Source organism: Trachemys scripta, chromosome 4, assembly GCF_013100865.1.
Source record: "Trachemys scripta elegans isolate TJP31775 chromosome 4, CAS_Tse_1.0, whole genome shotgun sequence".
NCBI lineage: Eukaryota > Metazoa > Chordata > Testudines > Emydidae > Trachemys > Trachemys scripta.
Window position 1 is genome coordinate 95060000 of NC_048301.1, and position 12800 is coordinate 95072799.

Here is a 12800-nt window from a genome sequence, read left to right on the forward strand (position 1 = left end):
AAACGCGGCCCTGCAGGAGCTTCGGGCAAGCTGCCAATGAGGGACTGGGCTGGGCAAAGCCTGGCAGCCTCAGCCGTGTCCCCCCGCCCCCCAATTCACATTGAGCGAGCTGGGGAGCTTACCAGGCCCTGTAAAGGAGGCTGGCACCGAGCCCCCGCCCCCCACACTCTGCTCCGAGACCAAGCAGGCACCTGGTCCCTCCCACACCGCACTCAGCCCCCGCTTTCTCCGGCTTCCTGCAGCCAATAGCAACAGAGGCGGCCGCGGAGGAGGCTGCTGCGAGCCCCAGGGGCGCGGCGCAGAGCGGAGCAGAGCCGCGCCGCTGGCCCGAGGCTTCACAGCTCCGCGCGCATCTCCCCGGCTCGCCAGGGCTGCTAGGGCAGCGGCGGCAGACACAGGTCAGGGAGCGCTTCTGTGCTGGGAGAGAGCGTGAGTCTCCGGGGGCACTGGCAATGGAGAGCGCTGGGGGCAGGCACGGGAGCCGGGGGAGGGCAGCGATGGGGACCCAGCCCCAGCGGCAGGGCGAGGCGTCGCAGCGAGCAGGCTGCCGGGCTCTCCTCGGGCCCGCTCAGCGTTTGTCTTTCTTCCTTCCCAGGCGGCCGCTGCGGCTGGGATTCGGCGACCGCCCAGGGCTGAGGATGCTCCTGGTCCTGGTCCTGCCCTTGCTGCTGGGGGGCGCTTGCGCAGCTCCGGCGGCGGATGGCGGTGCCGAGCTGCCGCCCGGGGAGCCGGAGCCGAGCTTCCCTCGGGAGGAGGCCAGTCTGAACGAAATGTTCCGCGAGGTGGAGGAGCTGATGGAGGACACGCAGCACAAGCTGCGGAACGCAGTCAAGGAGGTGAGACATCCCCGCCCCCCAGATCCCATCCCGCCTGGGGGGGGGGGGGATAGAGTCTTAGTGCCTGGGGCTTTCCCCCCGTTTGCTGGGATAGTTCCTCGGCCGAAGGTTGTGTGTGTGTGGGGCTGTCTAGGCTGTTCGGGTGTGCGCCTTTAGGGTTGAGGAGGCGAGTGGGGTGTGTGGCTATGCAGTGTGTGTATAGGGTGTGTGTGTTGGTGTAGCCCTTTTGTGCTGTTTGAAATATTTTCCCACCCCTTGCTGCCTTCTCCTCTCCAGTATTTGAAGAGGGAGTTTCCCATGTAGCAGCAGATCATTAACTTTGTGGACACATTTATTTCTTCATCCTGGGGTCAGAGCAATCTGAGAGTCCTCCTAATGCCCATCAAAGGTAAAAAGCAGCAGAATCAGAAACTAATATATCTAAAAGACTGAAGGTTGTTTTCTTGCTTTAGCTTTCCTGTTCTCAAAACCCTCTTCTGCTGGAAAGCCTTTCAGTAGTGCATGTGGTGCAATATGGGTTTGCGTTAGGCCCTGAGCTTTATCTTGCTCTGTTTTTGATTCCCCTCAAAGGTTTTTGATTCCCCTCAAAGATGTTACTTGTCAATCTCCCTGAATCCCATTTAAGGCTAGAGATTCAGCACATGCTTTCCTAGGAAATGCTCATTCACTTGCTGCATCGGGCCCTTAAAGTTGAGCGTGTGGGGCTTGATTCTGCACTTCTGCGGACAGAAGTGTCATTCAAGTGTCAGTGAAAGTTTTGCCTGTAGCTCCCAGTTGTAACAAAATAAGGCATTTTAAATAACTCTTGGGGCTCTGTTGTGCCTTTAGTTATTGTACTGAGTAGCCACTGGAAGCATCAGCTATTTCACTTGTGTTTCAGAGCTCCCCCAACCCCTCCCTTTGCTCCCAGGGGCTAATCCAGAGATGGCCAACCTGTGGCTCCGAAGCCACATGTGTCTCTTCAGAAGTTAATATGTGGCTCCTTGTATAGGCACCGACTCTGGGGCTGGAGCTACAGGCGCCAACTTTCCAATGTGCCAGGGGGTGCTCACTGCTCAACCCCTGGCTCTGCCATAGGTCCTGCCCCCACTCCACCCCTTTCAGCCCCCTCCTCTAAGCCTGCAGTGCCCTCGCTCCTCCCCCCAGAGCCTCCTGCATGCCACGAAACAGCTGATCTGGAGGTGCAGGAAGGGAGGGGGAGGTGCTGATCGGCAGGGCTGCCAATGGGTGGGAGGTGCTGGGAGCGGGGGGGGGGGCGGAGGGGAGCTGATGGGAGGCTGCTGACTTATTATTGTGGCTCTTTGGCAACATCCATTGGTAAAGTCTGGCTCCTGCTCAGGTTGACCATCCCGGGGCTAGTAAGTTGTTGCTGACCTATACCAATAGAGAATTGACTGTGCAGAAAACAAGGTATTTTTCTTTTAAACTTCCCTCTCCTAGGTATTTTTATTTATTTATTACAAATGCTTATTTCCTATTATTAAGTCAATTGCAGTTGAAGCCACTCAGCAACTTTTGGGAGCAGGGCCTAAATTCGGATCCAAAATTCATTTTGTTAAAGAAGTTTTGAAACCTTAAACTGTCCAGTTAACTCCCTCTTTCCTTTCTCCCCTGAGCCTTTCTTAGGGCCAAATTCTAACCTTGGCTAGCTGTAGGCAGCTTCGGATGAAGTTACTGAGAGCAGTGGACAAAATGTGAAGGCAGAATTTACCATTTTAAAATAGAAAAAACTATATATTTTTTAAATGACTGTATTAACTGTTGAGCTGAGACCCTTCAGTCAGCCCATAGTGAATTTTACTGCCTAACTTCAAATCCCTAAATGTTTAATGCAAGATTGTCAGCATTTTCCTTATAGAATGTTGACATGGTACTGATGGAGCACTGTAACGAAAGTACAGAAATGGAATGCAGTGTATTTTTTGTTTAGATGGTTGCATCATAAGTCTGTGTGGAAATTATTTCTTAATATTTCAGATGTTTCAGCTGCATCAAGCTGTCAGTTTCCCTGAATGGCAGAGAAAATAGTCTGTCTTAGTTGCACTTTCAGTCACACAGAATGAACTAAAAGTTCAAGTAACTTGTGCTCAGGTGTTACTGTTTCCTCATAGTTTACTCAATTTTTTCCACTGGCATGCAGCTTCTCTCCCATGTCCTGCAGATTCCCACAGGCTGTTGGCCAGAGGCACAGCGTCAGCTATGGGGAGGCCCTATGACCCCAGTCTGCCTCTGTCTGTAGCTCTGCTTTGGCTTCCTATCAGCACGCTTTTGTCACAAGGCTTCCCCTGCAGGCATTTGGCCCTGAAAGCTCTCTCAGAAGCTTAAATATGCGGCCTAAAAATGTAGTAACTTTGGAGCAGATTCCTCTGAGATGTTGTCTTTTTGCAGATGGAAATAAGGGAGTGTGCCTATTCTATCCTTGATGTACAAGTAAACTCACACTTCTGTACTGCAGTAGAACAGAATGAGCCCTAAGATGGAACACAGACTTGGTTTACTCATTTATTACATTATACCCTTGCTGTCTGCATCCAGCTCCATTAAATCCACATAAAAATCTCTCTTTATAATGTGCAAATTCTTATTCCATGGAAAACAGCCTTGTCCTGTGCTTCAGGCACAACTATCCTTAAGAATGTGTCAGAATTTCCATTAGTAGTAGTTGTTTTCAGTGGTTAACAGCAGCACTATAAAATTTTGTTCTAGACTGAAACTTGTTCTCAATCTGGGAACAGTTTTTTAAAAATTCAACTCTGTGTTGTAACAGGAGGAGAAAATTTCAAATGGTTTGATATTCTATAACTAGATGAACTTCGTTAGGTCATTACATCATTTTATGAATGAGGGCCCACATTTTAAATCTTTAGGCACCGAATTCAAGAATTAGCCACATAAACAGACATGTCAGATTTCCAAAGGAGTTTAGCATGCACAGTTCTTGATTATTTTAGGCACTCGTGGTCAAAAATTTTGGATTGGACTTTTTAAAAGAAGTCCAGAATTGCCAGATAACTAACATCTTAAAATGTGACGTGTCTATTAATATTGGACTTCTCTGCAGCTATCAGGTGCCTTCCTCCCACTAAACTTGCCCCACTCTTTTGATCCTCAGTTCTACTTACCCTTTATATCTGCTTCCTCTGCTCCTGTTTCCATGCTACTGAGTGCCTGAAATCCAGGCACCATGCAGCCTTCCTTCTCTACACATTTGTTCTTACCTCCTTGAGTATGATCATTTTCCTGGTAAAACAGCACTGATCCTTTAGATCACTTTCACCTGCACCTTCAACCTTTCCGACTGTTATCTATATCTGTCTCCTGACACCCTCCCTCTCTCTCTCTCCTTTCACTCTGAGCAGGATCCCACTAGTTTCATAAAGGATAAAATTGATGCCATGCAGCAGAATTTTCACATTTTTCGCTCTGTGCCCTACCTCTATCCTATAAACGCTCTCCCTGCTCAACATATTTTTTTCCTTCCATTTTTTTCTCTATATAATCTCTTAAAAATGTTCTTCACCTTTCCTTCGATTATAACCTTTGTTCATGCTTTAGTCATCTCCTTTCTATTCTCTTGCCTTGCTCTCCTCCAGTCTATCCACAATATGAAGTATCATGCGGGAGGGAAGCCACTCAGATACTGTGGTGATGAGCACATCATATAAACAGAGAGAGCCAAAATGCTTCCGCTGCTGCAGAAACAATCTTCCTTTTTCACCATTTGGACATTCCGCTCGTATTCACATTTCTCACCCTCACTTCCAGTTGTGTACATACCCACACTCCTGCTTATCTTTGATATCATTTCCTCCTAGTGCCCTTCACTAACACAGGCCTTCTTCCAATCTATTGTATGTATTACAGTAGCATCTCGGGGCTTCAACGGAGATCAGTCCCCTATTTTGCTAGGAACTGTACAAAAATGTAGTAAGAGGCAGTCCCTGCCCTGAAGTGCTTATAGTGTAAATAAACTAGACAGAGTGGGAGAAAGAATGTGTTACTGTCATTTTACAGATGGGGAACTGAGATGCAAAGAGACTAAGTGACTTGCCCAAGATCACACAGGAAAGGAAAGATCACTAAGCCAGAAATTGAACCTGTAAGTCCTAGTCCAGTGTATTATCCACAAAAACGTCCTCTACAATCCTCCCCATTCTCTGCAAGGAGCCTTTTTCTATATTGCCCCTTACAAATCTTCCTTTTTATACTGTGCCTCAAATAGACCCTTTGCTCTTTAAATCCCTTCTCAGAAATCAGTTATTCCAAGAAGCCTTTCTGTGATAAACCACCTGAAAAACAAATCTTTAAAAATATTTAATTAAAATCACTACATCTGAACTTTTGATCTTCATCTGCACAACTGCTGTATTGTACATCAGTCCTCTATTGTGTGTTTAATTTAGATCGTAAGCCCCAATGGAGTAGAGACCATGTCTTTATTGTACAGTGACAAATGTGCTTTGTCAGTGCTTAATAAAGAAAGATTGGCTATGGTCCAACTATGGTAACCACATCCTTACTAATTTTAAATTAACAATGAGGGGTACAGAGAACTGAGGTATGAGGTATTGTAAATATTACACACTTTTAAAAATGGCCACAGCAAAAACGGTTAGAAAAAAGATAGACACTCAAAAAGAAAACCCATCACCAGTGGGACATGTCCCCTGGAAAAAATTCTAAAGCTCAACCGGGTGAACTTTACAGTATTTTAGACCTAATATAGAGGTCTCAAGTAAATAGCTGGTTTATTTGGAACTCTGTTAATGTTCCCAGCAGGTTTCTCTTGTTCACAAAGATTTCTTTCTTGGTTTTGTGCACTTTAAAATTCCATTCCTTTTTTACTCTTTAATTCAAAGAGCGATCCCATCATCTCCTTCCCAGTGTGATCAGAGCACTGGGAATGCATGGGGCAGAATTAAGGCTGTGATTGCACTCCAATACAATGGGAATTTTGCTTGTTGTTAAGGAGTGCAAGATTGAGCATGCAGGTCCTGATCCAAAGCCAATGAAAGACCTTCTCTTGACTTCAGTGACTTCGGATGATGCTCTTTGTCCTTACAGAACCTTTTCCTGCTCTTCCTCAGGTGTGACAATCTATCTCAGGAGTAGTGTTTATCAGGGAAAAGTAGATAGGCCTGCTACTGATTAAATGTTAACTCAGTTTCAGCCCATGGTGGATATTAAGAAGTTCTGCAGCGCCCACTTACCCTCCTGACATTCAATTCCATAGAAAGGCTGCCTTGTTCTCATACTTTAAATAGCCTACTGCTCAAGAGTTTGGTGCTCCAGTATCATGACATGGCAGTCTGTTGCATTAAAAAAGCTGGCATGCTCATTTTTGAGATAGCCGAGGAAGCATTTTCATACAATAGAAATCAGTACTAATAAATGTGACACTGTTTAGGGTAGGACAAAAAGTGTTGCTCGCTCTATTTTACTGTTTCTGCTTAAGGTTACAAGTCACCAATGATGAATGTATTGTTCACTAGTTTATTGCATTTGTTAGATGGAGGCTGAGGAAGAAGGGGCAAAAAACCCATCAGAAGTTGACTTTGAAAACTTACCTCCCAGCTACCATAATGAATCCAACACAGACACCAAAATTGGTAATAAAACCATTCATACCCACCAGGAAATTGACAAGGTAGGAAACAATGCATATAACTATTTACCCTTGCTTGTACTGGCCTTGCAGAGTAAGAGCTTGTCACATGTTGAAAAATTTTAGAGAATCTAGAGTTGAGTTCATGAACGTCTTGTATATGATTTGCTTCTAGAATTAGCGGTTAGGTGGGGAAGTGGCAAATGGTTAATGTGGCAAAATGGCTTGTTTTGTTCCATTGCTATAGTGACTTTTCACACTGCATAGTAATGCCTGGAGAATATGGACTACAGATATGATACTTACTGTGGAATGTAAGAGTGATCACTGCTCAAGACTTGATTGAGTAACTTCTTTACTATGACATTCTGAAAAAGAATAGTGGGATTCATTATCCACTTTTACCAGCTGCAGTCACTATTGCAAGGCAGGAAATGAAAAATAAACAGGATTAACATTAGAGTAATACTGTACTAAACAGTAACAGAGGACTAAAATGGCATTCATATTCATCTAATTTATTGTTCCTGTTGACATATTAGGTTACAGATAACAAAACTGGATCAACAATCTATTCTGAGACCGTTATTACATCTATAAAAGATGGAGAAAGCAAGAGGAATCATGTGAGTGAAGACCACTTTTTTTTTCTTTTAAAATTAAAGTCAATGTTTTTGTTTATCATCTAGAATAAAGCAGTTCAGTTTACAGCTCGGCCCAGCAGAACTTTTAAATATTAAAAACAAACCACTTAGATTTACACAAAAAGTAATACTTCAAAACACTTTTTAACTACTAGGAATTGCCAGTGTCAGGCTGACACTTTTTTTTTGTATAGTTCCCTTCTTACTGAGGGATCCCAGAGAACCTTACAAACTAATTTGCTATCTTCATTCATGCAAACTCATACTAAAGTCTTATGGGAGTTTTGCCTGAGAAAGCACAAAAGCAGTGCTTAACTTGTGCCAGGGCTGAGCCTTGGCAGTTCATAGCTCCGGCACCTCTGGGCTTGCTGCATCAGTTATGAATGTAAAAAAAAAATTGCTTGAGCCCCGGCACCTCTTTCATAACAAATTAATTACTGCACAAAAGAGTCTGATGTATATGTTCTTCACTGCTGAAGTTCAGCCATCTGTGGGGTACAGAGAACATCAGAGTAGGTGGTTTCTTCACTGTGTTCTTTGGCTGCTGCATGATGTCATTCAGCCAGATATCCAAGCAACACGATCAGGCAGGCCAATGGCTAAGGACATTAAATTATAGTCCACTGCCTGAACAGTATAAACTCCCAGTATCTTCTGTTCCTCACAACCTTCTGGTACCTAGCACCACAAGGTTTGAAGTGTAGCATACTGTGGAAGAAGAATTCTGATGTTGTGGGTTGGCATGATGGTGGGTATAAAGGTTTTGTTGGTATGAGCTGGGATGGGGGTATTGGCACATCCTGATTATGCAGATCATTCCAATGAAAGCTAATATTTCCTTGGTGTCACTCTACTCCATAGGTGTTCTGTCTGTGCCTCATACTTTACAGAAAACATCTTTAGAGAGTTTTAGAAAAAGTTATTGGTACTATTTATAGCCATCTTCTATTTTTCACATCTCTTGTTCAAATCTCTATTTATGGGCATCTCTGAAAAAGTGAGTTTTAGGAGAGATTTAATAGTTAAATATAAAAACCAAACAAACAAAACTCTAGGTTTTTTCAGGCAGTGGTGCAGAATATTGCTCATTCTGCACTTCAAGCTAGTGTAATACCAGAGATTGGGAAAATGGAATTTCAGTATTTTGGAGAGAGAGAATTTTGTGGCTTTATTTTTTAAGAAGATGGTTGTTTGAAGCTGGTCAGTGTGGTGAAATGTAAGGAATAAACTTGGTAGAGAGCAATCAGGCCTCATTCCTTCAAGCATTTATACACACGTTTATTTTTACTACCATCAGGAATCCTATTGGATTTAATGGATAGAGTGCAGGTGAGACAGTCAGTGGTGCAAAATATGTAATTTATCACATGGTTCCAAAATTTACCTTGTTGAGAATTTGAAGTTTTAGATCAGAGACGTACTTTGTCAGGTAATCAAAGAATACCAATGATAGTCAAACACTGAAATGGTTGCAGAGCGAAAATTTACCTTGCTTTTCATAAATCTTCCACTTACTGTGCTTAGGTTACGACAGCTTTCTGGTTTCTGATATTGCTGCGATTTGTCTCTTTTCGCCCCTCCTGGCACCTTCTGATGTTATCACATCTTTCACGTTTATTTTGCTTCTTTCTTGGAACAACCTGCTGGTTCAATCCTGCTCGGGGAGCCTGTGTGGAATAATAATACTCCTTTGTGGTTTACTGCCCTTTATCCTATTATTGAACTTCAATTAAACTTGTTCTGTTAGCATCAGCATGAAAATTTCTCCACCAACTTTATTAAAATGGAGATGAAAGGGGATTTCTCGATAGCCATGTATGTTTGAGAAGTCTTGCTGCTAGCAAATATAATAAAATATTAATTATTGAAACAGTAATAACTTTATCTTGCATGAATATTTACAATTTATCCAGGACACTGATAACTGTTTAAAGTACCTTCTATTTGTAGTTCAGAATCATTAGTCTGGTCTGTGTTGGTTTGATTGGAAAATAACTTTTGCCTGGCAGCTCTTTGGTGTCCTAGCCAAAATGAATTGGTTGTCTCAGTCCACTCCCTAGGAAGGGGTGTTAACGTTGCATAGATCACCCTCAGAACTGGAATCGGTTTAAACCCTAGAGACAATCACCAGGGACACACTGAGGCATGCTGGCATGGGGCAGTATCAGGGCCGGCTCCAGCAAAAAAAAAAAAAAAAAAGCCGTGATCGGCGGCGGCAGTTCAGCGGCAGGTCCTTCGCTCCTAGAGGGAGTGAGGGACCTGCCGCCCCCGAATTGCCGCAGGTGCCGCCCCTCTCCCTTGGCTGCTCCAAGCACCTGCTTGTTAAGCTGGTGCCTGGAGCCGGCCCTGGGCAGTATGGACTGGAATAACAGTGCACTGCTACTGCTTTGCTATCAGTAATTAGTTTCTTTTTTCTGGGCTGCCATCTTTCGTGGGGAGAACCTTTTTTTTTTTAAACCAGTGCTACAGCTGCTTGCAGGCAAACCAACACTTCCCTGAGTCTCTGGCTTATAAGTCTATCCTCCATTCCACACTGGAAGATCACCCCACTGGTTCTTGGTGTACGGCTAAGGGAGATATAACAAAATGCCATACTTGCACCGACCAATTTGCAGTCCTGCAGCACTGTAAAGCAGCAGCTTGAAGTAGCTGAAGTTGCAGTAGTGAGGGTAAGCCAGGCTTCTTGGTGGTGGTGGTGTTATGGCCAAGGGGATGGAGGGGAAAACAAGGCTGAATACCATGGGGCTGGGAGAGCAGTGATGCTGACAATTGTATGAGGAAATAAGTCAGGGTGAAAATTGTAATGGGTTAATGAAGTGAGGCTGAAGATAACATTGAAGGGATCAAGGCAACAGAGAAGGCCCAAGGCCTGACATCACTAGGGTAAGGAGGAGACTAGAAAGAAGCAATTGGGGGAAAGAGGAGGAAGGTGCCTGCAGTGATTGAAAGTTGGCAGAGGGAGAAACTGAGTGTGGGTGCAAGGAACATGGGAATTCTTGGAATGGCTTATGTTTATGGACCCTTTGTGCTAAAGGAACCACTCACTTGCAGATCTCAAATGACTACTGCTTGTCTGCTGGTAAACAGAAGAGGCATAATATTCTAATACTGAACAGTGTCTGTCTAGATTAGGGCCAGATCCAACCACACTGATTTAAGGCTTTAAACACTGTATAATCTGGGTACCAGGGAGATTTGTTTAAAAAAAAAAATGTGGAACACAGTTATGTACTTGTACCAGTGAAGGGGTTAATGTATATCTCTTATGTGCAGTGTAGTACTTGGGAATGAAACTAATTTTGTAATCTAACTTCCTGGCAAGCCGTGTACCAAAGTAGAATGACAGCCACATTGTAAGTCATGCAGCATTCCTGCTAATAAGGACACGTGTCAGTATGGAGTATTTCTTGGAACTACTACTAGATTTTCCCCAGCAAGTTCACGCCATAGACTTAAACTTCTTTCATTTGCTCTTCCTAGTACATAGTTTGCTAGACATTTGTTTAAAGTGGCTGGGTTTATAAGAAGAACTATTTGTAGTGTAATATATTTTAAAGCCCCAAAGCTGAAAACTTCAAAGATATATTTTTTTCCTCATGTTAATGACTCCTTCCCCCAATTAAGTCTCTCTCAGAGAAGAAGCTTTTTAGAGTCACCATATGGCATATATAAAGGAAACATAAGTGGTGGTACAGTAGTATCTTAAATTTTTCAAAATTGTTTTCAGATAATTTGTTTTTATTATCAAAATAGCCAAATTTTCTTTATTCCAGCTCATATTTTGGAATTTTCTTAGTTGGGTGAGGATAGTAATAACTATGATGTTGTCTAACACTTTTGTATGTTACATTTTCTTTAACTATATATTTTGACAAAGGAGATATTGGGGTTATTGTTACTTATGCAACACCATAAATACTTGATGCTGTAGATCTACATGTATACAAAATATTACTGTAAATATCTTAATTTAGATATGTTTTTATATGCAATCTCTCCGACTCTAAATCATGGGTTCTCAAACTGGGGGTTGGGACCCCTCAGGGGGTCGTGAGGTTATTACATGGGGGGGGGTCACGAGCAGTCAGCCTTCACCCCAAACCCTGCTTTGTCTCCAGCATTTATAATGGTGTTAAATATATTAAAAGTGTTTTTAATTTATAAGGGGGGGAGGGGTGTCGCACTCAGAGGCTTGCTATGTGAAAGGGGTCACCAGTACAAAAGTTTGAGAACCACTGCTCAAATATACTGTGTCAATTCTGGTGCCTACAATCAAGAAGGATGTTGATAAATTGGAGAGGGTTCAGAGAAGAGCCACAAGAATGATTAAAGGATTAGAAAACATTCCTTATAGTAATAGAATAAAGGAGCTCTATCTATTTAGCTTAACAAAGAGAAGGTTAAAGGGTGATTTGATTATAGTCTAAAAATGTCTACATGGTGAACAAGTATTTAATAATGGACTTTTCAATCTAGCAGAGAGAGATGGCACAGTCCAGTGGCTGGAACTTGAAGCTAGACAAATTCAGACTGGAAATGAGGTATACGTTTTTTAACAGTGAGAGTAATTAACCAGTGGAACAATTTACCAAGGGTCATGGTGGATTCTTCATCATTGACAATTTTAAAATCCAGATTAGATGTTTTTCTAAAAGATATGCTCTAGGAATTATTTTGGGGAAGTTCTATGGCCTGCGTTATACTGGAGGAGAGATGATCCCTTCTAGCCTTGGAATCTATAAAAAGCTCTGTACAATAATGAGGTAGATATAGTGCTGGCAATCCAGTGACTGTGCAGGCAAACATTGGCCATTATGCACTCAGCAATAGCTCACAAGCAGCAATGGATATTTTAACCTCTTTCATAGCAGAGCGCACAATTCAGGTATTAGTCCCCCACTTCCTTTTAAAAAGTGGAACACATTTTTTTTAACTTCTATTTGGAAAGTTAGTAAAGACGGACAGAATAAAAATGCCTAGCTCTTTTCATCCATAGATCCTAAAATGCTTTACAAAGCAGGCAAGTATTATCCCCATATTACAGATGAGGGGAAATTGAGACAGAGAGGTGAAGTGACTTGCCAAAGTCACCCATTAAGCCCATGCTGGAGGGAAATCTGGGGTGTGACAAGTCCTAGTGAAGTGCTTTATCCACTTAGCCACACTAGGGACTTCTCTTTAATGTCTTGTTTTAGCTATGCAGTCATCACCACTAATATTGTGGCTAAAACAGTTTCATAGGACATAGTACATCTCTCACTGAGCTCCAGGGCAGGCGGCCTTGATCCAGTCATGGAGAAGATGCAAGGCATTTCCTTGGGATTAGTGATAGATTAAGAGACATTATTTTTCAGGTCACTAATCACTAGGGTACATCCTGCACCAAGATCATTACTGTTGCTATTAGTGAAACAAAACTACTTAAATATTTGCTGGAGTTGATTTGTAGTGTGTGTGTATATTATAATTAATTTATTATATTAATTATATGCGTGCCTGCCTGCTGTAGTTAGATATTGCTGGACCCGAAGGAAAGCTAACAAAGAGCAACGAAAATGAACAGTGGCTTGGAGAGATTGTCTTTTAAGGAACGATTAAAAGAGGGAAATTCTATAGCTTGGTCAAGGAACGCTTAATGGAGGGCTATAAGTCTACAAGTATTTGAAATTTGTAAACATCAGAGAAGAATATGAGTTACTTAGGGTGGTACAAGGG

At 42.8% G+C, this 12800-nt stretch overlaps 1 protein-coding gene across 2 annotated transcripts in view; it reads left to right on the forward strand.

Annotated features, from left to right (window-relative positions):
* The first annotated feature begins 251 nt into the window (after positions 1 to 251).
* Positions 252 to 12800, forward strand: part of DKK3 (dickkopf WNT signaling pathway inhibitor 3) — a 68018-nt gene continuing 55469 nt past the window's right edge. The window contains exons 1-4 of one of the 2 annotated variants that reach the window (XM_034769987.1): positions 252 to 398; positions 596 to 836; positions 6346 to 6483; positions 6984 to 7067. In XM_034769987.1, coding sequence (XP_034625878.1) covers positions 639 to 836; positions 6346 to 6483; positions 6984 to 7067 — 420 coding nt within the window. In that variant the 5' untranslated portion in view covers positions 252 to 398; positions 596 to 638. Of the gene's footprint in view, positions 430 to 595; positions 837 to 6345; positions 6484 to 6983; positions 7068 to 12800 lie in introns of both variants that reach the window. The other variant, XM_034769988.1, reaches the window with a different exon arrangement.